The 26,444-nt window shown below is 38.6% G+C and overlaps 5 protein-coding genes and 1 non-coding gene across 8 annotated transcripts; 2 read left to right on the top strand and 4 right to left on the bottom strand.

Moving 5' to 3' along the window:
* Window positions 1-20: 20 nt before the first annotated feature.
* On the bottom strand, window positions 21-2,854 carry LOC116213485 (vacuolar protein sorting-associated protein 26C). 2 transcript variants are annotated; one of them, XM_031548452.1, is made up of 11 exons: window positions 2,706-2,854; window positions 2,530-2,622; window positions 2,361-2,425; window positions 2,191-2,245; window positions 1,788-1,877; window positions 1,378-1,462; window positions 1,194-1,289; window positions 783-967; window positions 615-703; window positions 386-485; window positions 21-299 (listed from the first exon to the last, which is right to left on the bottom strand). In XM_031548452.1, the coding sequence occupies exons 1-11, from the start codon at window positions 2,760-2,762 to the stop codon at window positions 255-257; spliced, it is 960 nt and encodes a 319-aa protein (XP_031404312.1). In that variant the 5' UTR covers window positions 2,763-2,854; the 3' UTR covers window positions 21-254. The 2 variants fall into 2 exon arrangements, with proteins under 2 accessions (XP_031404312.1, XP_031404311.1); XM_031548451.1 differs by having other exon boundaries at window positions 2,703-2,852.
* A 1,483-nt stretch (window positions 2,855-4,337) lies between these two features.
* Window positions 4,338-9,671, bottom strand: LOC116213483 (protection of telomeres protein 1b-like). Its single transcript, XM_031548449.1, has 10 exons — window positions 9,489-9,671; window positions 8,500-8,636; window positions 7,226-7,415; window positions 6,820-6,884; window positions 6,593-6,681; window positions 5,763-6,044; window positions 5,589-5,662; window positions 5,392-5,450; window positions 5,130-5,282; window positions 4,338-4,850 (listed from the first exon to the last, which is right to left on the bottom strand). Exons 1-10 carry the CDS (start codon window positions 9,610-9,612, stop codon window positions 4,632-4,634), a joined length of 1,392 nt encoding a protein of 463 aa, XP_031404309.1. The 5' UTR covers window positions 9,613-9,671; the 3' UTR covers window positions 4,338-4,631.
* Window positions 9,318-9,422, bottom strand: LOC116215772. The gene has a single exon (XR_004158571.1). It is a non-coding gene; the product is annotated as a small nucleolar RNA snoR113 (small nucleolar RNA).
* A 1,096-nt stretch (window positions 9,672-10,767) lies between the features above and the next one.
* On the bottom strand, window positions 10,768-13,871 carry LOC116215497 (zinc finger protein VAR3, chloroplastic). The gene is made up of 7 exons (XM_031551225.1): window positions 13,347-13,871; window positions 13,136-13,253; window positions 12,683-13,026; window positions 12,039-12,146; window positions 11,658-11,771; window positions 11,331-11,429; window positions 10,768-11,250 (listed from the first exon to the last, which is right to left on the bottom strand). The coding sequence occupies exons 1-7, from the start codon at window positions 13,718-13,720 to the stop codon at window positions 11,139-11,141; spliced, it is 1,269 nt and encodes a 422-aa protein (XP_031407085.1). The 5' UTR covers window positions 13,721-13,871; the 3' UTR covers window positions 10,768-11,138.
* Window positions 13,872-15,947: 2,076 nt separating this feature from the next.
* Window positions 15,948-18,936, top strand: LOC116215614 (prostaglandin E synthase 2-like). 2 transcript variants are annotated; one of them, XM_031551389.1, is made up of 6 exons: window positions 15,948-16,402; window positions 16,753-16,893; window positions 17,084-17,171; window positions 17,699-17,793; window positions 17,954-18,121; window positions 18,407-18,936. In XM_031551389.1, the coding sequence occupies exons 1-6, from the start codon at window positions 16,048-16,050 to the stop codon at window positions 18,565-18,567; spliced, it is 1,008 nt and encodes a 335-aa protein (XP_031407249.1). In that variant the 5' UTR covers window positions 15,948-16,047; the 3' UTR covers window positions 18,568-18,936. The 2 variants fall into 2 exon arrangements, with proteins under 2 accessions (XP_031407249.1, XP_031407250.1); XM_031551390.1 differs by having other exon boundaries at window positions 15,951-16,402; window positions 16,759-16,893.
* Window positions 18,937-19,638: 702 nt separating this feature from the next.
* On the top strand, window positions 19,639-25,520 carry LOC116214731 (outer envelope protein 64, chloroplastic). The gene is made up of 13 exons (XM_031550169.1): window positions 19,639-20,045; window positions 20,538-20,690; window positions 20,921-21,045; window positions 21,379-21,504; window positions 22,246-22,428; window positions 22,547-22,691; window positions 23,087-23,255; window positions 23,434-23,568; window positions 23,709-23,909; window positions 24,168-24,295; window positions 24,436-24,487; window positions 24,695-24,764; window positions 24,958-25,520. The coding sequence occupies exons 1-13, from the start codon at window positions 19,843-19,845 to the stop codon at window positions 25,038-25,040; spliced, it is 1,773 nt and encodes a 590-aa protein (XP_031406029.1). The 5' UTR covers window positions 19,639-19,842; the 3' UTR covers window positions 25,041-25,520.
* Window positions 25,521-26,444: the final 924 nt, after the last annotated feature.

Genomic DNA, 26,444 nt, shown 5'->3' with positions numbered 1-26,444 from the left:
AGAAGTAATGGCAATGGTAGGGAAAAAATTGGAAGGAAAATATGAGGAAGAACATGGAAAAAGTTATAGTACAGATGTTCTATTGCTCGTGACGTCGAGATGAAAGCAGAACACAGATGTGACGGACAAAAGTGGCATGTGAAGACTACAGAACTTGTGTAGGAGCCTTTGAAATAATGATTCTTGTCCGAATCAGATAGGCACGTCCATGGACCTACAACACGGTCTTGCCTATGAGCACTTGAAAGAGGAATTCATCTTGTCCGAATAAGCTCTAGCGGAAGAGTCTCCATTGCCATCTGCGGTTGAGTGAGAAGTTAGTCAAAGTACAGAAATAGCACAGAATTAGCTTTAGCTATTATACAAACAGGGTAAGATTCTTTACCCATAGTCGAGGAGTTCTGGGGTCAGATTTCGGATGCGTCTTGGATAGCTGCGACTCAAAAGTAATGACTATGGAGGCTTTAAACTCAATCGAGAATGGCCTGACAAGAAAAATGGAATAAAAAGGAGCGAGAGTCAGTAGATCGTAAGAACTCCAAAGAGAAGTGAAAACACCATTTTCGGTCAATATGAAGCTGATGGAAGAGAAATCAGAAACAGATGTTATGTACCCGGCAAGAGAAGTTGGGCAAGTTAAAAGACGAGGGAGAATAACATATATGGGTAGAGTCATATTACGGCAGACATCTCCATCAGCTATCTGGTAAGAAGTAGGAAAGGCATGAGCTAAAAGACCTGTGAGACATGTAACGTATATGGGAGAGAAGATCGTTGCATGCCTGTGTACTCTGTACTAGAGATGTCTCGGTGACAATTCTCTCCCCGGAAAGAATCGATTCGATACGAAGGAGATGGACGTCGATGGATTGTATTGGTACAACAGATGTTTCCACGACAAGCTCACCACTGATGGGATCAGAGAGAGAGCACAGGGTGGGTATTCTTCCTGTCACTCGGAAACCACCTGCAGGCAGTTATCTCATCAGAATTTCAGTTGCCCCACAATAATTATATGCAGGAACCATGTTTAAATGTCTACTAAAGCTGAAATTCTTGAAATGAACCAGCTGCTGCACTTTCATGAGACAGCTTTTGCAAGAAGACAGACAAATCTAGATTTATGATTCAACGATCATTAGAATCTAAATAAGGATAACCGAACAGAAGGGAGAGAATAAAAGAACCCAGACCTGCCTTCAGCTCAGGAAGTAGTGGGTGTTTCTGAGTATCTTGAGTAATGTAGAAAATGACCATCTCAGGAGAAACCGGTCGCTCGAGGAGCTCAGCTGAGAAAGAGAAAGTAACATAAGCACTGGAAGAGTATTTACTTCTATATTTATAGTTGCTATTGAATGAAGGAAAAATAAATTATACCTTTATCACTTTCAACGATGAACTCCATCGTTGTGGAGAGGGGTTTATGGAGGTAACCTCTCATCACATCTGCAGTTAACAAATACTGTCACAAAATTTATTAAGCACATCACGACAAGATTCACTGTTATAGCTATTTCAAGCATCATAAAAACGAGATCCCCGAAACTATGGGATCCTCAGAAAAATTCTCAGCAAATTCATAGAGGGAAGTAGGGACGAACATTGCATTGGCAGTGTGCTATAACAGGCAAACTGGAAAATCGCAAACTCTAATGATGCAGCACGACAACGAATCACAAACAGGATAATTCTAGTGATCATACGATTCATCTTACTCTCAATGAATCATTGGTCCAGTAATGCGACACACGAGAGTAAAATGGTGGCCCAAAATGATCAGCATTTACCTGGATACTGATATTAGCTCCATGAAATGTCTCATAAAATCTTTCGTGATTGTCATCTCCCGACTGTCTGATCATCATGGAAAATGGTATCTGCAGTCAAGAGCTACAATCACTTCCTAAACAATTATAAGTTCCATTTGACTAAATAAGAGGCAAAAAACTGTGGCGATAACCAAAAAGACACAGTCGAGCACGAATACAACATACACCGAGCAAACCACAACAAAGAAACCAGAAAAGAGAGCATTTCGTGCAATTATACACATACATGTTCGCAAGTTGAACTACATTAGAATTGAAGCATCATTCTCGTACGCTGATTCATTGTCAGAAACAGCAGTCTGGATTAAACTATCCCAAATGATAAGGAGTTTTTATATAATCCTTTTACTAGATACACTACCTCGGTTGTGCCCGATGCGATCTTCCCGGAAGGTTTAACTTCAATGCTCTTACTCCTGTTCCAGAATCACAATCAGAGCAAATGAAAAGATTCAACTTTTCAGTATGCTCAACTTCGAGCACTGAAGTTCGTCGAGTTATCGGAATTGAGAGCATAAGCAGAACTCTTACACAATGGTGATAGGCTTAACGGCACCAACGAGGGACTCGATGATCCCCGCCGATCCTCCACGCACCTGAAAACAGGGGAAATCAACGGAACACCGCAGTTAAGTGCTCCTCCACTCGGACCTCATCCTTCCGCGTGATCAAACAGAGAGGCACAGAATTCAAAGCTAACCTTCATGCTGACGGATCCATTGACGGTGAGGCGGATGCCGTAGTGAGAGACTGAGGAGGTGGACTTCACGATGATTTTGCCTTCCAGAGGTTCCTGAAGTGGGCATCATAATCGTCAGCAGAGGATCCATTGCAGGAAGAGAGAGGGAGAGGGAGAGAGCGAGAGAGAGAGACTACAGAAGGGCGATAGACGCGGCTTGCCCGAGAGAGCTTGATCTCCATCGCCGGCGACATCGGAGCATCTCCGGGCGGGAAGAACAATACAAAGTCCTAGTCTATTCCCTCCTTGCCTGTCAATGGCCAAAAATAGGGAAAATTATTCATTTAGTCATTATTATACCTTTTCTTACTTTTTCTAATTCGATCCTTTCCCTATTTTTTTTTCTATTTTCACCCTGTACATTACTCACTTTTCTAATTCCGTTTTTTTTTTTCTATTTTCATCACGTACGTTACGAGGCTTTCATGTTTTTATCCTGCCGTTAATTTTCCGTTAACTTTGGTGAGTTGGCTTCCCATGGGTGCTCTATCAATAACATATCAGCTATTATTCATTTGTTCCACTTGAATCAGATCGAGCAAAACTAGTTTTCAATAAATAAATAAATAATCAATCACTTGATAGTATTAAAAGTGAAATTGGTTCTAAAATAGTCGTTTAACTTTTAACATTTTATCTCATTTGAATTTGTGTTAACTAAAATTTTAAAAGTCAAAAAAGAAAAAAGAAAAACGATGAACCAAGAAAGAAGGTGAACAACAGTGGCGGCATCTCTTCTTCCTCTTCGTGATGTAGTCCATGCAAATCAATTTTCCCGAATCCAATTTAATTGAAAGTCTAATGGAAACCAGCTTGTAAAATCATCAAATTATTAAAAATCTAATTTAATCAAGAAAATCCCAAATCTTGCTTCTGCACTCTCCTTTTTACGCCTAGTGCATATTTATCTGGTAGACGAATTAATTCGAAGACGATTTGCCCGATTATAACTAGAATCCTCACCTCCTGTTCAATCTTCATCATCTCATTCACTCCTATGGTCGTACGAGCCTTTCTCTTGGAGTTTATAAAATTTTTAAATATTTTGTGTTAGAACTCAGAAAATAAAAAATCGAACTTCCCTTTTACATGATCAGAAGACTAAACAAAGGAGAGCTGGAAGGCAAAGGTACTAAAGTTAGACTCCTCAGTTACTTTGGTATAGGACGGGAGAAAGAAGAGGCTGTAATATTGCGAAGCAGTTCATGTTCTTAGTTCTTCAATTTTTATTTTTATTTTTATTTTTTTGGCTTTTTCAATTTTGAATGAAATAAAAAATGGCTATGTGTCATTTATATTGCCTCCAGAAGTATTCAACTTAGCAAAGTTGACGGAAGGACAAAAACAAAAAAACAACGTAATGTAAAGGACAAAAATAGAAAAGCAAATAGAAGAAGAACAAAAATAGAAAAGTGAGTAAACATATAGGACTAAATGGATAGTTTTCTCGAAAAAAATATTTATATTTTCTTTTTAAAATATAAAAATATTAATTGATATAGGGAATATAAAAAAATTCTCAATTTCCATTTTCAAATGCAGATTTATTTTCTCGACATTTTTATTTTTTCTCAATGAGGTCACTGACCATAATCAACCAACTGATCCTAATGCACTCGCTTTGATCCTAACTACGGGGCGGATTTCAGATTACTGTATTATAAGTTAAGCACACCTTACTCCGGTTTTAATCTCGACATTTCATGTATTTTCAGGAACTTCACAAATCACAATTGATATGATCGAAATTTATAAAAGGACTGATAGGATCAGAGCAAATAAACTCTCTGTTCACGGTGACAATATTACTGTCTGCAACTTTCAGGACTCATCCCCGCAGAATGATACATCAAACAGAAACACTTTCGGCACCTTAGAACAAGTCAGTTGTTACAACATGTCACATACTCGAAAATGATTTCTCAACAGCTGGGAACTATGCTAATATCTACAAAAAGTGGCATCAGCAAGATCATTTACAAGCTTCAGGTAAATTTTAAAGATATCTACATCCCCACTAAAAAAAAAAAAAAAAGATGTGCCCTGCATCAAGAAGATGGAAATTATCCACCGACCAACCTCGTGTCACAGATTCGGTATCGCCTGCTTTCCCAAGCCTGATTTTTATCAATGTAGTAAGATTTCAAGCAACAAGTAACCCATGGAGGATCCCTGACAGTGTATTCAGTTTCATTGCTCTGATCATCCTCACCTACTCCGAGTAGCTTCTTCATCTTCCTCCTCAAAACATTGCTGGGAGGGTGGCCCTCGAAGAACTTTTCCTATGGCAGATGAGTTAAAGAGAGTCCATGTAGTTCAGAAAGATTACAGCAAAGCAATTGCTATTATTGGTCCATACAAGTGTCATCACAATCAATACAAAACGTACAAAATGCAATTGACAACATGTGCATGTAGTTGCATGTGGGCGAGGATCGATCTAGAGTCTATGAAAGATAAGTGCTGAAAAATGATCCAGCTTCTAGAATATTGACAAACAGCAATACAGTTATACTTTCTAAACACAGATTTCATGATGAAATCAAGACAAAAGTTCATACCGCATCTTCATTATATAAGAAAGCAAAAATTCGGGCTGTTGGGTCTTCTAGAGTTAGCCTGACTCTATAAATCCCCAGAGGAGAGACGAAATCTTCGACCTGAAATGGAAGTACAGCCACAACACGAACAATACACTTGAACTTGGCCGTAACCTGCGAATGCAAATGTTCATATCAGAAAATAAAAGTAGAAACCATTTCACTTTTTACTCTCTCTCTCTTTCTTTTCAGCACAAGAGCGTAAAGAAGATGAGACTAGTACCTCAGCATAGGTGATAACATCCATTAGAGAAGCGAATGGCACAAAGGCATGGTCAACCTCTAACAGATTCCAAAAACAAATGTGCATAAGATTCTAAATGGCCAATAAGAGCAAACAATTCACGGTAATACCATCTTAAGCTTGAGAAATTAAAAAAGAGAGTAAAAACTTATAAAAAGCATTGATGAACTTAATACCTGTTACTGTGGAGGGTGATTCGCAAGATGTAGGCGTTCTACCAAAGTTTGATGACACTCGTTCTTCATAAGAACTGATTTTCAACAAATAATTGGAGAAAATCAAATCCAAGTCCCATATTTCATGTCATGGTATAATGTGAAGATTGCTGATTATCCATGGATTAGAATTACCTCAGGCAGGTTAATGCGTAACGACTATTATTTGCAATGCAACGGAATTTGGTGAAGGACATTAATATCCCACGCCAGAGTCCTGCATGAACTTCACAGACGATGTTGACGAAATTAATCCATTGGCCTATTCTCAAGAAACTCGGGCTAAGATTTCTGTTTCCTTCATCCAAAAACACCCTTAAGACAGTTCCCACAGGTGGAAACGTGCATAGAACATCTCTTGGCAATGGGTTAGGTTCGAGCTGTAGAGGAAGTGGAGTATTCATCTCATCTATCAATCTACAAAATTCAGTATAAGCCACAAGAAAGGGATGAGGAAAATAATTGAAAAGGTCATACTTAATCTAGCTAATGAAATCATAGCTCATATATCCCTTCAAAAAATAAAATAAAAATAAAAACAAACACAAGATGCTCCCACTGTGAGTAACCATGTTTGATGTTACATTGAAGGGGCATTATTTTACCATCTTAATCTCTAAGGAAGTAATTAGCAGTCACACAATCTATCTTGAAGCATTACATCCTTAGTTTCCTACTAAAGCTATCAATTGCTGTCTGAATGTCACTCATCATTTTGGTTATATATGTCAACTGGGGCTAGCATGAGTGCTAAATCACATGTAAAATCAATTGTTAACATCATGTTAGCACTTGGGAAGGAAGAGAATAACCAAAAAACTGTAAATAAAGACCTCAAGCAAAAGTATTCTACAAGGAATTTTCTCTTATCTGACTATACAAAGTACGTTTTAAAATTGAACTCAACTTGCAAACAGTAGAAAACAACAAAGAGCAACCAAAAAAAAAAAGAAGATACAACTCACTTTGTTTGAATATTATTTTTTGGAGCGTCAGTCCCATCCCAAAGAAAGATGATGCAGTTATTATTCGCAACCTTGCTTATATGAAGAATCTGCATAATGAAACAATAGATCAGAAACATAACATAACCAACTCAAGTTCTTGCATGCCATCAATTGATCTTAAGAACAAAGCACTTAACTAGCGTAGATAGAGTCTCAGCAGAAGATAGAATCATGTGATTGATTACCTTACCAACTAAATTATGCCGTTGACCTTCCTTCATCTCACTTATCAATTGGAAGTCATTTGGATCTCATGGGACATGAACAAACAAAAGTTTCATCTTAGCATATCTTGGGCGGTTATGGTTAGATTTTAACAAAATAAAAAGCATCACTTTATTCTACTGCAGCAAAAATGTTGATCAAACTAGAACCGAGTTCTTAAAGCAACTTTAGAAAAATGCGAAGGTATACTCAAGAATCTGGATATCCAGAGCAACAATTAATAGCTTTAGACAAAAAGATACGCTGACTTATATACTGTATTGTGTTTTTTATAGAGATAATCATGAGATATCAACAAATCTTATCTATGAAGCACGAACGAAGATACAAATAAACAAAACTAGAATTATTCAGAAAAATTGATACCTAAATTGTCTTGGAAATTAATGAACCACTTCCTTAGATCTCCAATGAATTTCTTGTCCAATTCTCTGGAAGAAAATCTTGCAGAGACTTGATATGGAACGAAGTCTTTACCATCTACTCCCTCATATAAAGCAAATGAAGAAAATTTCTTATTGAACAAGGCATAGACTTCGCCATCATGTGTTTTTATCTGCACCGCAAGACAAAAATATAATAATCTACCTGCTTTTTTCAGGCATAGTTGCAAATTTCGTGATTGGATATATACAATGACAATAGGTTATGAAATAGGTCCATATCCAAGTAATTTTCTCTGAAAAAACTGAATTCTCTTTCTACAGTAGGAATGGTAGAGCAACTCCCTTCAATGTCCTCTTGACACTAGAAAAAGTTGCTGGTGGAAATTTTATGGGCTTAGCCATAGGATCAGTTTATTGAGAAAAAATTGGGCAAGATGGGGGAAATTGTAACCTTCTAAAGCAACCAAGCAACTCTGTCACACATTCTTTCAGATTCTTTTACAATTCCCCACCAAAAATGCATCTTAGGGATTGGACATGTTCATCTATATTTCACTTCATGAGCCAATGCATTAGGTATCGAGAATCCACAATACATTTTCCCTTCATAATGACCTTGCAGGAAGCTGTCAAAGAAATGCCTAATAGTCTATATCCCTGGTAATACGGTCATCTGGATGTTTTATCATGTGGTGATCGAATGACTGCAGCATGCAATCTCTCCCAAGTCCTGCAATGTATGGACCTCTCAAAGGACCAAGAAAATTGACAAGAAAACTGGACCAATATATTCTAGTTTTATCATCTTTAAGATAACTGAAGAAAGAAGTGCAACTGTTTGGACCCTCCAGATCCTAAAATATCTGAACAAAGATGTGACTTATCAAACAAATAAACTTACATTTGCAGGAGACATGGTACTTTCAATGAATGCTTTACCCTTGATCAAGTACTAGTTTTGTTAACTAGGAGGGTTTTTTATAGGTTCCTTTCTAGTTAAATTAGTGCCTATACATAAGGTGCCTATCATTGACCACATTACGTTAATATTCTTAGACAGTAGTCTAATCATAAGGACCGTCTCTGTTCACTATACCCAAAAGTCTACAAATTTGCAGTTTCCGGGTTGATGGTGGTGAAAGTACTTTTAGAATAACACTCAGAAGCAAGACATTGTCTTCCTAAACTAAACCTGATCGATAAAAAAAACCTGATATCATACAATAGAAAGCTCTTTTCTGAAAATGGAAGTACCACAACACGAGAAAGTTGAACGATATCTCCAGGAGAGGCAATGAAGGGAAGCTTCTCTACATTTTCAGCAAAAAAGTTAACTGGGATTCCCTCATCCGAGTATGACTCGTCAATTAGCCTTACGGAGCAAAAATAATCTGCAAAGAAAACGATACCAACTAAGGAAACTAAAAAGCACTTGAAAGTTCAAGAGAGGTCAACCCAAAGGATGATGAATAATTCACAAAATACTTAATAATCGAAAATAATTAACTCATACTGTAAAAGAAAATGTACAATATCTTTAAATTTAAACGTCATACAGCGCAAGCGGCCAAACAAGCTTAAATTAATATCGAAACCAATTAAATATTCCTACCTCAAGTACAGAACATATTCATCAAGGAACTTCAGAAGATTGCAAATATTCATCGAAGAACTTCAGTAAATTACAAATAACACCCTAAAGACCATTCCTTCCCCCTCTCTTGTGACATGAACAGAGACATCTTTTTCCAATCCCACTGTTCTCCAAGGATGCTCTCATTGCTCAACTGCCCGAAGCAGAGAAACTTCAGTCTCAGGATGGTCAACCAGAATTGACACTAACAATGCACTCAATATTTCTAAGCTCCCCAGACAAAACCCAATACAAAATATTGCAGCAATATTATAAATATCAGTTTACTTCACTGGAAAAGCTCCAAGTTTCGAACTTTCTTGGAAATACTTCACGGACACAATAAGCATATACATATACAACTTTAGTTTAAAAAAAAAAATTGAAACTTTTCAGTGTAAAAGGTGGAGGAAAAATGATGGGGAATGAATAAATTCCGCTGGCTCAGTCGAAACCTTTACTATGACAGGATCATCAACCTACTACCACGACGGAGACCACCGGTGGCAGCCGTAAGTCCGGCCTTTTTTTGTCATCATAGCCAGAGAAATCACAGCATTCATAGCCTCCGACCCACATAAAAACAGTCTCTGAGGAGATAAGAGATTACCGGTGCCTTTGGTCGTCTTGGGGAAGCCGAACTCAATAACGACACCGATGAGGTTCACCTTCTGATTAAGGCATGTCACTGCGTCTCTCAGCTTCAGGAACTTGTAATCGTCTCTCTCTTCCATCGCTCTCTCTCTCTCTCTCTCTCTCTCTCTCTCTCTGTGAGAACTGATAAATAGAAAACCCAAGCTCAGGGTTAGGGTTAGGGTTTTCGCGGGCAAAGCTTCTATATAATTTGAAATTTCTCTCCTTTTATTTATAATTAATTTCAAAATATTTAATTGAAGAAGAAATGTCTTTTTTTTTAAGTAAATATTGACGACACCCTTATAATTTGTAAAATAGTCAACGGCATTCTCTCTTTTCAAAATTAGTCACACATCACCTCTCATTTCGCCAATTTCTACTGTTTTTTCTTAAATTAATTTGGATTTGATTTGAGTAAAGAAATTAAGTAATAGATCGATTTGTACAATTTCATGATACAAGATCTATGTGGCAAAGTGTAAGTTATCTTGGTGCGATGTCAGCAAAATGAGGGGTGCGGTTAACTTTTAAAAGAAAATGTGTCGCTAGTCATTTCACAAACTATAAGTAATATCGTCGAAATTTATCCTTTGTTTTTTCCTGAATATTGAAGAAGAAATGTCTCGAGTATTTTCCCCCTTGATTACAGGAGAAATTTAACAATTTAGTAGAAAATCGTATTAAATACAACAATTTTAACTCTATTTCCCCTCATAACACATTTTGAACTTAATATGTTATAGTATAGAATTGAATTTTCATATCAAATCTAACAAGCCATTAGATTCCATAAAAAATGTTGACAGAAAGTTGAATTGGCTAGGAAAAGTGGCTCGCTTTTGCGCAATGGAATAATAATTATTATTATTAAAAAATAAAAAATAAAAAAACAGCCGTTAGCTGACCCCCATCCAAACGACATTGTCGAAGACCTCTCGACCTCCAACGACCTCATCTGAGGAGGACGGTGGCCAGAGAGAGGGGGGAGGAGATTCGAGAAGGGGCTCCCTCCGGCCTTTTCTCTCATCATGCAGACAAAGTTAGCCGAAGACCTCTCGATGTCCGAATGCTACATTTGAGGGGAAAAAAATCAATTTTCTGTTATGATGCTCTATTTAAAAAGCGTGATAGAAGGTGAAAATAATGTATTATACCATATGGTCGAGAAATTGCGCGTAAAAATGAACAATTTTAGGCCTTTCCTGTAAAAAAAGAAACAACAATTTCAGGCCTGACTTTGCAATCAATTAATCTAAAATATTCAGAACTCACCTACATTTCAACTTTTTGGCCCATAAGAGGAACCCATTTGTCACAAAAAAAATGTACCCCAGGAGCAGATTAACTTCAAGGATAAAAAAAATTGTATCGTGATCAACCAACAAACCTACTTACATGAGCCAAGAGGTATGAGAAGGAATGATTATCGCGTCCGTATAGTGGTCCTAAGGGGACTCGCCATGACACGGGAACAAAATTACGATACATGATAAAAGCAAAACAAAGCATCGTCTAGAATCCGACTTCTTCCAGTCCATGGCATAGTACCGTATATGAAGAGTACAATCAGTTTCTAGATCTCGACGGTTTCATCGAACTTCGGGCGTTTCTTAAAGAATCTGGCTTAGTAAGGGCTCCTCCATAGCTGCTCTTCATACTCTCTTTCATCTTGTCTGGGGCGTTTGGACTTGCATTTTCGACATGCCTCATTCTTTCTGAAGTTCAAGAAGTCACATCTGCAGAGCAACAAGGTTAGTCAACAGATTTCAAAAACAGAGAGAGCGGGGAAGATATGGGCAGGGAGAGGGGAACTCACGAGGGGCATTCCCACTCCCCGGGATTCAACTGCCTCACTGGACGGGGTGCCCTGCAGCTCTTACACATCTTGTTGCGTGCAAAGTTCATGAAGTTACACCTGCAAACCAAAGCTACAGAATGAGCATTTTGAAAGTTATATTTTGAGAAAACAGAAGAGCACAGGGCTCATATCATTTCGTAGTTTTCTTTCTCGTGAGAAATATAACTTGTAAGATGACCGTATTTCATTAGAAATGGAAGGGAAAGAGAAAGCAAATATCCATGACAAAGGACTGTGACTCTACTGCATAACTGAAGGATAAGACAAACGGGTTTTAAAACTCACTGCAGGCAATTCCAATCTCCATTCTTCATTTCAACATTATCACCCTCCCTCACCGGGCCATCTGCACTGCACTCACGACACCGTCTGTTTCTAGCGAAATTCACGAAGTTGCATCTACAAGATAAATATCAATACACGAGTTTAATCACTCTTCCATATATATATGTATATATATCCACACATATTTCTAGCACTTAATAGAGAATTTTGCGGGAAATAGGAAAGAAATTTTGACCAATGGACCGAAAAAATTTGCATACAGCCTTCCCATAGTTATCATGCATTAATTAGAATGCAGGTTGTCTTTTCCACTGGACTGCAGAGCAGCAAACCACCATGAAGTCACTATTGAAGAGGCAGGGATAAGATCGCTACACTTACTTGGAACAGACCCAATCTCCGTCCTTCATTTGAACACCAACATTTACAGGGCGATCTACTCTGCATTTTAGGCACTGGCGATTTTTCTTGAAATTCAAAAAATTGCAGCTGCATTATAAGGAGGAGATCATTTCATACTCACAGATAACAGATGACACTTTTCAATAAATTAAAGACTAAAGAGCAACCAAGGATACGATCATGTTAAGCAGCAAAAGAGAGGTCTGATGATTATATATGAGACATAAGTAAATTAATCATTCTGCTTCCTGCGAGCTCCCATATTTCACTAGTTATAGTAATAACCTCAATTGGTGTACCCAAATGGGGGGAAAATGGGAGGTGATCGGATTGACAGCCCAAGAAGCAGTAACTACGGAACAGGCTATCCCTTCAAATGCAGGTGTGGTATGATCCCATAACAAACCAACACCTATATGAATAAGAAAGTTGGCAGGAAAACAGTTTTCATATTTCTAGTCATGACTGTGATAATAAAGAGTTCTACAGGCTAATTTTTCCTTATGATACAATGGAAGTATTAATCTGGCACTACAGAGTAGTTATTCAACAATTAACAGACCTTATAGCATCATGGCATTCAATACAATGGTACCCGAGAGGGATCTTCTTAACGTACTTACTTGGTGCACGTCCAATCGCCACTCTGCATCTTAATGTCATTAGACACATTATCGCTGAAATTTTCCACCGCTTTTTTCTCTGGAAGGGGAGCTCTTGCAGTTTGCTTTGGGGGTGGGGGGCTAGGGGTACTCTCGCTCAATTCGACCAGCTTAGAGATCAACTTCCTGACACACGATTCGGCCAACTCTCTGCTCGGAGGCTTCTCGCCCCCTGAAATCACCAGTGGATCCATAGCATAGAACATTAATAACCGCACAACATCTACAGTACGAGGAGGTTCGGAGTCCTTTGGTACCACATAAGCTCTGTCACAAGAACCTCGCAGGTTGCAAGAACCACAAACCTGAATTAACATACAAAAACCATTTCTTTAGAAAGTATAGGGCACATTCAGAAACGAATCTTCAACTATCGATGAAACAGTGATATTTCAAGAGAAACAAGCAGCATACATCTCCTTCTTCGAGTTCCAGGTGGGCTCGAAGCCTCTTCGCCGAGTTAACAACTTTGCGTAAGATGTTAGGGCACCCGACCTCCACGACCGCCTGAATGTCTTCGGACGACAGCGAGCTGAAGAGAGAACAAAGAAGCAATTACAAATCACTTCTCGAGACCGGAGTAAGTTAAAATGGCGATAAGATCACTGTGAAATGAGCTCATCACTTGAAAAGGTCGTAGCGGTCTCGAGCAAAGCTAAGGCACGGGTCCTTCAACAGATTCATCTCCCTGTAGATAAAATCGCCGGCTCCATCAGTCCCGTCCTCCTTGACAGGGGATTCGATGAGGTAGCCGTTGGTCTTCAGACGGTCCACGAAGGTCACCCATTCTGGCCAGGGGTGGAGGAGAGGAGGCGGCTGCTGCGAGAGCTCGGAGCTGTCAGCGGCTACTGACTCGACGGCGACGGACGAGCAGACACCGCGGAACCGGATGGATTGGGAGAAGGAGGGTTTTGGGAGGGGAATCAGCGGAAGAAAGGTGAGGTCTTTGTGGACGCGCAGGAGACCTGTCCCGGCGAGGAGGAGCTTCGAAGCTGACATCTTCCGATTCTGGTTCAGTTTGCTGCCATTGAAGAAGCTGAAGAAGAAGAGAGAGGAATGGTTTCAGTGGGCGGAGAGCAGAGCGACGGAGAGAAGTCGGACGGGGTTTATCATCGGACGATAGGGTTTAAGGTTTCCGTTTTTGCCTTTTCCCATTTTGCGGTTTTTTTATATAGAAAAAAAAGACAAAAATTGAGGTTGCCGTGAGACATAAGGTTACGGCGTCAAATTATTTTTTTTAATTTTAGTCCTTAATTTTTAATTTTTTAATTATTTTGATTCTAAATCTTTTTTTTTATCATTTCTATCATCAATTTTTTATTTTATTTCATTTTAGTCCCAAAAGAAAATCGAAAGGGAAGGAGGGGTCGGGGTCATCGAGACCCCGGTTGATTCGAGGTTCAGGCCGCCAATCGACAACTCCAATCCCTCCACCGAGGTCGTCGGCACCCACAGAGGACGCCGATGACCTCGGTGGAAGGGTCGGGGTCGCCGATTGACGGCCCGACCCTTTCTCCCCTTTCGATTTTCTTTTAGGACTAAAATGAAATAAAATAGAAAGTTGAGGATATGAATGATAAAAGAAAAAAGATTTAGAACCAAAATGATTAAAAGACTAAAGATTGAGGACTGAAAATGAAAATTAATTTAACGCCGTAACCCCCTATGTCTGACGGAGCAAAAAATAAGGTGCGATTTGTCCCAAACGAAATAACATAGTTCGATTTGTCCATACCCCAAAGCACAATGGGGGTTTTTGTCTTTTTTCCTTTTATATATATATGATTTTATTCATTATTATAATTGTACATTTCTATTATTTTGTAATAATATAACAATAGGGAAAAAATAAAAATTAAGTATCACTCTCCAATCTCTGCTTTAGCAAAAAAAGAAAAAGAAAAAGAGAGAACAACTGTTATAAGTATTTAATTTTGACCGCCCGGACTAATGCGATGAAGCCACCATTTGTTCGATGAGAATTTGTCACGTAAGATTTTAGACTATTTTCTTGTTAACTATCACAAATATGTGTTGGTTATAAATGAGTCAAATCCATTTAAGGTTAGGTTACTTAGAGGTCCATAGCTTTAAGTAAGTGCGATTTTGCGTATCGTTCTAATAATCATTGTATGTCGAGTTATTATCAATTATCCATACCCTAATTAATTCAGTTCGAACCGATCGGTTCACTAAAGAGTAAAGCTTTCATAATCAATGATTTTCTTCATTCATGAAACTCAAACCTAAGACCTTAAGTCGGAATAAACACCGAACCGTTTAAACAAATTCTTATTGATTGAGTAATCGAATTTTATAATGTAATATCATGTCAGTTAATATAAAGAATCATAAACTTGTGGGTAGTGAAATGATTCATTTTCATAAATTTAAAATAGAAAAATTAGTGTGAAAACTAAAATACCATTTTATTAGAATGCATCATCTAATATTTGCAAATCCAATAAACCCCAAATAATGACTATTGAACATCATTTAATATGATTGTATTTTAATATTCTGGTCACGTGACATATAAATACGAGATTTTTTTTTTGCTAAGTAAAAGATTTTTTTTTCGCTGGATAATAAGAATTGTTTTTTCTTTCTTGATCTAATAGAAAAGACTGATGGGAAACATCTTTTATCATGGAAAGATTCAATGAACTCTTTGAAAATCATATTTGAACTAAATATAATTTTACTCAGTGCATCTTTACCTTAAATAAGATATCTCTCACTTCTACTATACCAAACATAAGGGAAAAATCAAAATGTTCTTATTATTTTGAATCTGGAAAGAAATAATTTTTAATCACTTATATAATGATCCTTAAGACGTATCAAGAGATAAAATTGAATTTATGTACCTTTTTATTTTTGGATAACGAGAGTGTTTGAATTTTACCCGATTATTATCGCAGTGCATGTGCTGCATTGGAACTCCCAAAAAAAAAAAACACTTCCGTTAACCACTAGATTAACTCTATTGGTTATTTACCAATATGTTTTTAGTTTACATCATAATCAATTTTGGTAATAGTTTGCATCATAAGAAATTTTGGTAATATATTATTATTATTATAATATTATAGTATTATTATTATTATTATTATTATAATTATTATTCTATTACAAATAATAATATTTATTTACTGGGGGCTAAATTTTACCCGCGGGTGGCATAATTTTATTCCTAAACCCCCCATTAATGGGATTGGCCCATTAAACCCCTTTGCCCTTTGTTCTCTCACGACTTCTTCTTTCTTCTCTGTAGCGGAAGTCAGTCGAGATCCGTGTCCGCCCCCTCGCCACTCGTCCCCGCCATGAGGAAGGCCCCCACTCTCGCCTCCGCCCTTCTCTCCCGCTCCCTCGCCTCCGCTTCCCCCGCCTCCGCCGCTACCGTGCGCAGCCGCCTCCTCCAGGTTGCGCTCTACGGCAGCAGCAGCGCCGGCGGCCCTCACGCTTCCTGGCGCTGGTTCTCCCCGCTCCTCGACTCGCTACGCGGTGATTCGTCGCGAGCCGCGTATCTCGGCCTAGCTGGAGTTGTCTCCGCAGCCGCTGCCGCCACTGCAGTCTCCCAGGAGGTCTATGCGAAGGAGCCCCCGCCGCCTGAGCTGGTTCCGAAGGACGTTGTGCTCTACCAGTACGAGGCCTGCCCTTTCTGCAACAAAGTCAAAGGTATGAACAGCTCTGTTGTCTCTGTTGATCTGGTTCATCGGGTTGAATTGCCAGCATTCTGTTCCGAAGATTGGTAATGGCGCTGATCTCTCGGTGATTCCGAATTTGCTTAAAAGCCTCGTTGTAGGTCCGAAACTCAGCAAGTTCTTAGCTTTTGGAGTCATCGAGCTTTAGGAAGATCTTGCGATTCACCGAAGTTCCGTGATCTGATGTTTGTTTGTTGGACTCGACCACTGCAGCATTTCTGCGGATCCTGTATATTAGAAAAGCCGAAATTGGCCGTTCATGTCATGACTTCTCTTGTAATTGCAATGTATTCTGACAAGTGATTCTGTAATTCTGTTCCTGAGCCTCAGCATTCTTGGATTACTACGACATTCCATACAAAGTCGTGGAGGTGAACCCCTTGAGCAAGAAAGAGATCAAATGGTCCGAGTATAAGAAGGTGCCTATATTGATGGTGGATGGGGAGCAGCTAGTGGACTCATCAGGTTCTCCTTCTGCTTGTTTACTATATTCTACATACGATCTGTTTGCTGAAGATTTGGCTGAAAACAAGATGATTCTTCTTTTCGGGCATGATCAATATTTTCTGCTCCATTCGAAAGATAAACTCCCTTTCTTTAACCACTTCTGTCACCCAGAGTTATATTTCTAAACTAGAATGTCACTTTTACACAGATATTATCGATAAGATGGGGGAAAAGATTCTTAAAGGGAAACGGACAACTGTGGACTCGGAGGATGATGAAGAGAAAAAGTGGCGCAGGTAGGTTTCTATCTTTGTTATGGTAATTTTGTGTTTTATCGGTTGTGAATTGTGATATTACTTAGAGAAAGGAATGCTGTCAATTGAGGGCACCAATAAAAAAAAAAGTAACTGAAACTGAAATAATTTTTATCGTCTTGTTTGTGATTCTGGTGAACAGCTAGCAAAGCTGCTTATATTGAGGTTTTTGAGATTTCTATCATTGAATGAACTCGTTCCAAACCTGCCATAGTTAATCAATTCGTAGTAGCAATCGCAATGCTGTCTGTTCATTAATGAAGGGCTTGTAGTGTAAAAGTATGGCTCGTGTATGTATGATCTAACTATGATACTCAAGCGTTCAGAAATCTTGTTGCACCGTGATAAGCTCCATTAATTTCTTTCTCTCCAAGAATATGAAGCTTTGATAGCTGCTTGCTTATGTGACTAATGTTTCCATGTTTGCCACGATTTCCACTGCTAAAGGACGTAATATATTACGGGGTTTGATACGTAATTCTCTTTTTTGCTCACTCATGACCATGCAGGTGGGTTGATAATCACTTGGTGCATGTTTTGTCGCCCAACATATATCGGAATGTTTCTGAGGCTCTTGAGTCCTTTGACTATATAACCAGCAACGGTAAACAACTGAATATTTGCTTGCAATACTCAATTGGCAACGACCGAGTTTCTATGTGGAAAAACAACTTTAATCTATCGAAGTATCTTAATGTTATGATTTGACATAATATAGTTGACTCCAAGTCGTAGTTCTTATTCATCGCTTCCTCTGATTGCAGGCAATTTTAGCTACACCGAGAAAATTAGTGTTAAATACGCTGGAGCTGCAGCGATGTACTTTGTCTCTAAGAACCTCAAGAAGAAATATAATATCACGGACGAGCGTCAAGCTTTATATGATGCCGCTGAGACATGGGTCAGTGCTTTGAATGGCCGAGAGTTTTTGGGTATGTTGCAATGAACTGTCCAATGTAGTTATCTATGGTCATTTTGGTGGCCTCTGATGTAGCCGTGCGTTATCTATAGTCATTTTGGTAGCGTCCGATGCTGTCGTGTGTTTAAAATTATTTATGGAGAGATAAGGGAGAGAGTGAGCGAGCAGGGAGTTGAAAAAACATCTCAAGAGAAATCTGAGGATTGCTAATGCCGATAATCGGGGTTTTTCTCCATCCTCTTTTCCTTGTGCAATTTCTTGTTCACTTTAAATTGATCTGTTCTTCTTGTTTCTTCAGGGGGTTCTAAGCCTAATTTGGCAGATCTTGCTGTTTTCGGGGTTCTCAGGCCCATCCGGTACTTGAGGTCAGGAAAAGATATGGTGGAACATACACGTATTGGGGAATGGTACTCGAGGATGGAGAGCGCTGTCGGAGATTCCTCGAGGATGAAGGCTTAGACAACGAGGGTCTCGTTGAATTCTTGAAATCCCGGTTTTTCCTTGTTCTGTACTCGCAGTATATTTAGTTGTAGGAGTTTGCAATACCATTTTTCGGTGGTTTCGCCTCATACAGGTTTTTGCTAGTCGTGCTGATTATATTTTCCCCTCCTACTGGAACTCTGATGCAATTTATCAGTGAGGATATTCATATTCATCGAATCTGTAGTTAGATTTCGAGAAATATATAAAGGAATAAAGGGGAATCAAATGTAAGTCCCATGAGTTTAATTGTACTTTCCATAAACTGTTATTGTTCGACGCACCATATGCACTCCATGGGACCGCGTCTTATGATTTATTACACAAAGAGTTGCTCGTTTTACGTCTCATTTCGATTCATTTACTCAATTGAATTGCTACTGAATCTTTAGTCTCCCCGTAGTCTTTAGCTTGTATATATGATTGTCTAATCTCTATCCAGGGACGTGTATAGATGTAATGATTGCAGGGACCAAAAGAGAATTATCTCATTTTATTATCTTAATGTTCTGTTCCTTCTTTTATATATAAGCAATTTCAGTCAGGTGTCATATATATTAATATTCCTTTTCTTACGTAGAAGAGAGAAGGGTTGATATAAATTTAGATTGTGTGGTATAATCATGTCCAAGTTGGGCAAGACGTGTGCGTGCATTGGACGAGTCGTCTAGGTTCTGGTGGCCTGCACTTTTATTCGAGACACTTTCACATTATCAAATGTTATAGTAAAAGAAAAATAGCTCGAATATGTCAATTTGAATTCCATAAATTTAACTGCAGTAGTCCTGCTTCTGCAGTCGAATGCACTCGGAAAAGATGATTGAGACGAGACATGAATCTCGACAGTACTGCGTGAAGGATAAACGATCTCTGCGTAGCATAACCATTTACGGGAGACGAAAAATCAAGCAAATTGATGGGGTTTATAATCATATAAAGAGAATTCAGGGGCTCAATTATCAATTTATGAAAAATTGAGAGCCTTCTGTGCAAATAACCGAGAACTCCGTACACCTAATCGTATTCGTATCTCGTGCTCATCCTTCAGGTCGAGATTATTGCTAGCAGCTTCTTCTTCTCCTTCCTCAGAATCGCTCCGAATCGTGGCTCCGGAGCACCTCCTCTCCGCCTCCGGTTAAGCCGCCGCCGCCCCTTCTTATCGAACCGCCTTCCAAGTCTTCCCTTTCGTCTATGTGCGGAGTGAGTGCTAGGCTCTGAAACCGGAGGTCAGAGTTAGTCTCCCGCACCTCATCCATGGCGTCTCCTTCGGCTAATCTATGGGTGCTGCTGGGACTAGGCATCGCTGGGATTCTGCTGGTGACGAGGAAGCTGAAGAAGGCCGTGAGGGAAGACTTCGGCGCCTTCGTGCAGAGGCTTCAGCTTCTTCCGCCTCCTCAGCCACCTCCCCCTAAGGCTCCTCATCCTCTCACCGGACTTACCTTCGCCGTCTCCGACGTGTATGTTCGCTTCTTTGTTCTTATCTAGCTCGGATTCTCCTCAGTTTATTCTTCTGATGCTTCCTCTGTGGTCGAACTAATAGCTTTTGACTGTGAAATCATTTCCGAAGATAACAAGTTTTGTACTTCACATTGTTTGTTGGCATGGCATCGCTGCAGCTAAGTTAGCTACAGACTGCACAGCCTCGTTGTTTTGCTTCATGAGCTTCCTTTTCAATTTAAGGTTTATAGCTTCTGAGTAGAATTTGTTGAGATGGGAGATGGTGCTTTCTCTGGTGACCGCCGAAGTCGCGAGACTCGGAACCCTTCTGCATTTGATTACCGAAATGCATGCTACCCTTAGTGCCGAATCACGAGCCTTAGGATTTGTACTCAAAAGGCCTTCTGTGTTTATGTTCTTGCTTCTCTACACGGGGCGAGTTCCATTTGTACTCTTTTAAAGAATTTTGAATTTTTTTAACAGGCAAAGATCACTTTCTGTATGTACTGCAGGTTCGATATTGAAGGATATGTGACTGGTTTTGGCCATCCTGACTGGGCGAGGACACATGAAGCAGCTTCTCGGACTTCACCTGTTGTTGCGGGACTTGTTGAAGGTGGTGCGACTTGTGTAGGGAAAACCGTTGTCGATGAGATGGCTTATAGGTCAGTTCCGCAGTTCAAAAAAGTGGTGATATTTTTAGCGTACTGTTAGATTTCATTCATTTTATTTTCATTTGAGCAAAACTGATGATTATTATTATAAAAAAAAATTCATGATCATCAGAGACGAGTCAGAAAGCATTGTTGATGGCTCCTATCAGTATACTTGGTGCATGGATTCGATTTTTCCTTTTCTAAATTGGTTGTTTACCATGATTTTGACTGGCTTCCAGCATAAATGGAGAAAATAAGCATTATGGAACACCCACAAATCCTGCAGCTCCTGCACGTGTACCAGGCGGATCCTCCAGTGGAGCTGCTGTAGCTGTATCTGCTGATCTTGTTGACTTTTCCTTGGGTAAGCGCTTCATGATTGATTTTGTATCGACTGAATATCTCGAAATGCTGACGTCTTTTGTATCTATTAACTTGACGAAAAATAAGGTAGTGGAAATGGGAAGAGGGGAAAAGAAACAAGGCATTTTCCGATGATAACTTGAAGAGATCTTTTATCTATTAAGTAAAGAAACTGATGTCGGCAAAACAATATTTGCTTTAGTAGGCAAGAAGTATCGGAGATGTCACTTCTGCTCATTGTTTACCTTCTTGTTTTCTGTATCGACGTTCTCTTTTCAGAGAAGAAAATAGGATGAAGTATGTGCAGATGTTTATATGCAAAACTATGTTTCAGGTGTTGATACTATCGGTGGTGTGAGAGTGCCTTCTGCCTTTTGTGGTATTCTGGGATTCCGATCCTCGCATGGATTGGTTGCAAATGCAGGGTTTATACCTGTCTCCCCGAGCCTGGACACTGTTGGTACGTGTATCCTACCAAGTCGGTGACATGGATACAGTAGGCAGTGCATTTTGCTTAATCTGTTTTGTGAGCTTGTTCTGCCCTGAGACTTGCTTTGGGTTTCTCTCACGGTGTATCTGATAATTCCAGTAAAGCAGACGTTTAGATCTTGAAGATAGTACCCAAAAAATAGTAGCTTATTTACCTGAGTGCAAGAAAAATAAGGGTACTAATTAGATGACGTAATACTTTTCATGTAATTATATTTTGTTGCACGATAATATATTGAAACCGCCTCATTACTTCCCGTGCTAGATTATGTTGATTTAGTCAGCTTTGCATAATGGCTCTACCTATATATGTATAGATATACGGTCCTTGTGGTAAGGTAAGTTTGGTCCTCGATCTGTTGAGATGTTGAATGTATCCAACGCGTTATTTAAACTACCTCTTGAAAATGACATTTCAGATTATCTGCATATCTCTCTCTTTTTTGTTTTAGGAAAAGTAACAATATTTTAAAATGATAATTGTTAGAACATTTTGTAGAGGATAAATATTATACAAATCAGACACTCCATTTTCTATGTTCTTCTGTCTTCTATTATTGTTCTTGCTTAATCCTTTGCCATCTATATTGCTATGCTGCTTATTGCTCCTTATACCAAGGCAAAGACACTTCGATAAAAGATACTCAATTATTGATGTTATAAATTTAGTGGATTCTGACCCTCAATTGCCTGACTGAAATCTCTCTTGCAGGATGGTTTGCTAAGGATCCTAATATTTTACGCCGTGTTGGCCACATATTGTTGCAAGTTCCATTTGCAGTTCAACGTACACCTAGGCATATGATACTTGCCGATGATTGTTTTCAACTTCTAAAGATACCCACTGATAGGGTTTCTCAGGTGGTAATCAAGGCAACGGAGAAGCTTTTCGGAAGTAAGTCTCGTGCAAGCCATCCTAGATTTTATGTTCTGCTTGCTATCATTTTTTTTCTAATTTTATTTTTAAATTTATGCCATGATTTATAACATGATTCATAATTTTCTTTTCCCAGGACAACTTTTGAAACATGAAAATCTTGAGGAGTATTTCAATTCTAATGTTCCAAGCTTGAAGACATTCAATGGCTGGAAAAGCAATGGTGGATCAAAATATTCATCCTTGAGGAAGCTTGCAGATGTTACCCTGTTTCTGCAAAGGTTAGTATCCAAATTTTTTTTCCCCTAATTGGTGATGCAATGAGGAAATTTAAGCACTGTGCTTGTTTAAAGCTAGGGATTGCCTTTATATTTGTAAGCATGTTATGCCACCTACCATTGCATGCGCAAGGTGGGATCATGCATTTCTCCACTCCTATTTGAGATCTTTTAACTAATTTTTTGTAATTTAAAAGCAGGGCAAATTTTTTTTTTAAAGAACATCAATCGTTTTATGATACTTTTTTTGGGTAAAGAATATCAATCGTTCACTAATGCAATTTTCATTTATCTGATATATGCTTGAAGTAATCTCACCTGATTGTGTGATTCTTCCTACAAATTGATTATGTATCGCTTTCTAACAGCAATTGAAGTTACTACCTTGTATGTCCTAGGTGTGAATTTAAACAAAATCATGAAGCATGGATTGATGCAGAAAAGCCTGCTCTCGATCCTCTTATCCAAACACAGCTACATGATGTGCTAGAGAAAATGGATACAGATACAGAGAACTGCAAGTTGATCAGAAATGAAATGCGCTCTGCTGTGAACTCTCTTTTAAAGGTACTTTGTTTACACACGGGCACACGCACACACTTAATTGACGCAAGAAAGTAGTAATATTAAGAATGAACTTAAAATGGGGGTTTATAACACTAAAATTTCCATTTCAGTCCTGATAATATATGCTTGTCAGAAAGATCATTTTGTTGCCTTATCTAATGATTTTTCTTTCACTTAGGATGATGGAATTTTGGTCATTCCTACTGTTGCTGATCCTCCTCCAAAACCCGGTGGGAGGGAACTCCATTCTGAGGAATACCAAAACCGTGCTTCTAGTTTGTTGAGTATTGCTAGTATTTCAGGCTGCTGTCAGGTGAAATCCCTCTCTCTTTTGTTTCGCTCAAATCTCTCTTTCACAAGATGAGGAGCATTTCTTACTGAAACACTCGAATGGGGTCTGTTAACATATTCCCCTCCAATCTGATTTTGTCATCTTGATTGTTTTCCCTTCAGGTTTCTGTACCCTTAGGTGTTCGTGATAAGTGCCCTATCTCAGTATCCTTCATAGCGAGAGGTGGGGGTGATCGCTTTTTGCTCGATATGGTTTCTACCATGTATACTGCTTTACAGGAAGAGGCTGATGTTGCTAGCAAGAGCAAGTTTACAAAAAATGCCCCCTCGCAAGAGAGCTATGCTGAAATTGCTAAAGAAAAGGTTTATGATTTCTTTTCAGAGATGATGTTCCTTTATTGCTAGCAACTGGCTGGTCCACTCTGCTTGTAAAACTATGCTCGTCTCTGCCAATAAAATTATGAATTCAACAGATAGTACCGATTGATATATCACCTGCTTAAGAGCTTCTTATTCTACATTACTTGGCGCTGCAACTGCAATGCCTTCATGGCATCTCTTTAGTAGTTAGTTTTTCTTCCTCCCCTTCCAATCTTTATTGATATGTTTCATTCAATCCAGGGTAATCAAGCATTTAAAGATAAACAGTGGCAGAAGGCTATTGGCTTCTATACAGAGGCAATCAAATTGAGCAGCAGTAATGCTACCTACTACAACAATAGGGCAGCAGCATATCTCGAGCTGGGAAGGTATATGGAAAAACTTCTTACGTGTTACATAGGGGGTTGCCTTTGGGGTACCAGTTGTTTCAATTATATTTACTGATCCCAAATGTAAATATTACACTCTTATTGTAATATGCGGACTTACCTCTTTTACTTTTCCCCAGTTTTCTCCAAGCTGAGGCAGATTGCACTAAGGCGATAAATCTCGATAAAAAGGTAACAAAAATCTCTCATTTGCAGTATATCCTTTGTTTTGTTTTCTGAAGTGCGAGAGCAAAATTTATGCACTGTCTCTGGATGCTTGTTTGTATGGAGATTTTCATTGAAACTTGTGTTTTGTTTTTAATTTTGGTAGTTCATTTATTCTGCTTATGTATTTGTGCGCGCTTCGATGTAATTGTTCTTGTCTTCAATACTTTGCAGAACGTGAAGGCCTACTTGCGAAGAGGAACCGCTAGAGAGATGCTGGGCTATTATAAGGAGGCCATTGAAGGTGAATTCTTGCGTCATGTTAATTCGATTTGATTAAATTTTCTTTTGGAAATCATATAAGTTCATTATATTTTGTTCAGTTGCCTATGTCGAAATTTTATCATTTTGCTTTAATTGGTTTAGTCGCTTAGCCATTGGAAATAAGGGAGGAATTGTACTGTTGTGAATCGTACCTCCTTTTCTGTCACCTGCAGACTTCAGCTATGCACTCGTTCTCGAGCCGAACAACAAGAGAGCAGCCCTATCTGCCGATAGATTGAGGAAGCTGTTCCAGTAGCGCGTGGCTTCTATGCACAATCTCTCTCATCTTTCCGTCCCTTGGTTATTTATTGGTGGCCTCAAGGAAACACCAACCGGAACCAATGAATCACCCAAGCGGTCTCCTCTCCTCTAGCACAGGCACATGTACCAGCAAACCAGGGAACCGTTGTTGAGAGGCCAGCAGCACTGCCTCATCCCCTTTTTCGGCAAATACGGATGTTTTATCCAGTTTTGTGCTTCTCGTGCAGACTTCTCATTGTTTTTTTTTTTTGGTAATAGTAGCTCTTCGAGATGACGGGATCTGACTCCCTGATTACACAGCAGTTTTGTCATTTATATGGCATTGGCGGTAAAATTTTACTTTGGCTCTGATGTTATACTCCGAGTCGGGATGCACATCGGGATATGAATAGATGGTCTCACATTCGACCACAAAGCTAAAAACAGGTTGTGAGGTGAATAACATGCATCTCCATATTCAGCTTTTTTGGTTTAACATTCTCTCAGGAGGCAACATGAACTTTTAATGCCAATGTCCGCCGTTCGCACCGGGCCACTTTTCGTAGCGGCCGTGCTGATCTCTGCTCTTGATGGAATGCAAGGTATTGTGAGATCTGTCGTGTACAGTTTGTGGTCGGAGTCAACGAGAACATGCAGAGCAGATACATAAATCATGATCTTCAAGAAGATCGTACCGTCTTTCTTAGTTGCATAATATTCTAGTTTTATAACCCAGAAATAAATCGATGCGACTTTTGTGTAGTTGAATTTTACAAAAACAAATGGAAGCCGGAATCATGTCCAGTCAAAAAATTTTAAGTCGATAAATGGTATTAACCCGATCAATGGATATATGCATAATCATATTTGCTTATATCCTCTTTAAACACAACTATCATGATTCATGACAGTGATTTAATTGAAATTTCTAATATTTATTTGGTTCAATTTCAAAATATATATTTTGACAATAATGTTTTGTTGAGAAACTATTTGATTTCGCAATATGATTTTAAGATTTTAACTATAAGTTTAACTTTAATCACTATACAACAAAAGTCAACAACACAATTATTACTTTTTCATTTTTTCCAATTTTATAAACCATTCAATTTAATTTTTAATAATAAATTATCTCAATTATTCATTACTTTTTCACAATTCAACAATATAATCATTACTTTTTTTACTTTTTCATACTTTTTCTCATAATTCAACGTCACAATCATTACAAATAAATTAAAATCAAAACTCAATTCAACTCAACTCTAAAACCAAACATACTTGGCTTGTTTGGTTTCAAAGTATGATTTTAAAATCATATTTTAATTTAATTCTACTCACAATAAAACAAAATAACCTATATAAAGTCAAATGGTGGATCCTATTTTAATCACTATTTTTCCATAACAAAACAAAA

This window comes from Punica granatum, chromosome 7 (genome assembly GCF_007655135.1).
Source record: "Punica granatum isolate Tunisia-2019 chromosome 7, ASM765513v2, whole genome shotgun sequence".
Taxonomy (NCBI): Eukaryota; Viridiplantae; Streptophyta; class Magnoliopsida; order Myrtales; family Lythraceae; genus Punica; species Punica granatum.
This window is presented reverse-complemented; position numbering and strand designations above follow the sequence as displayed.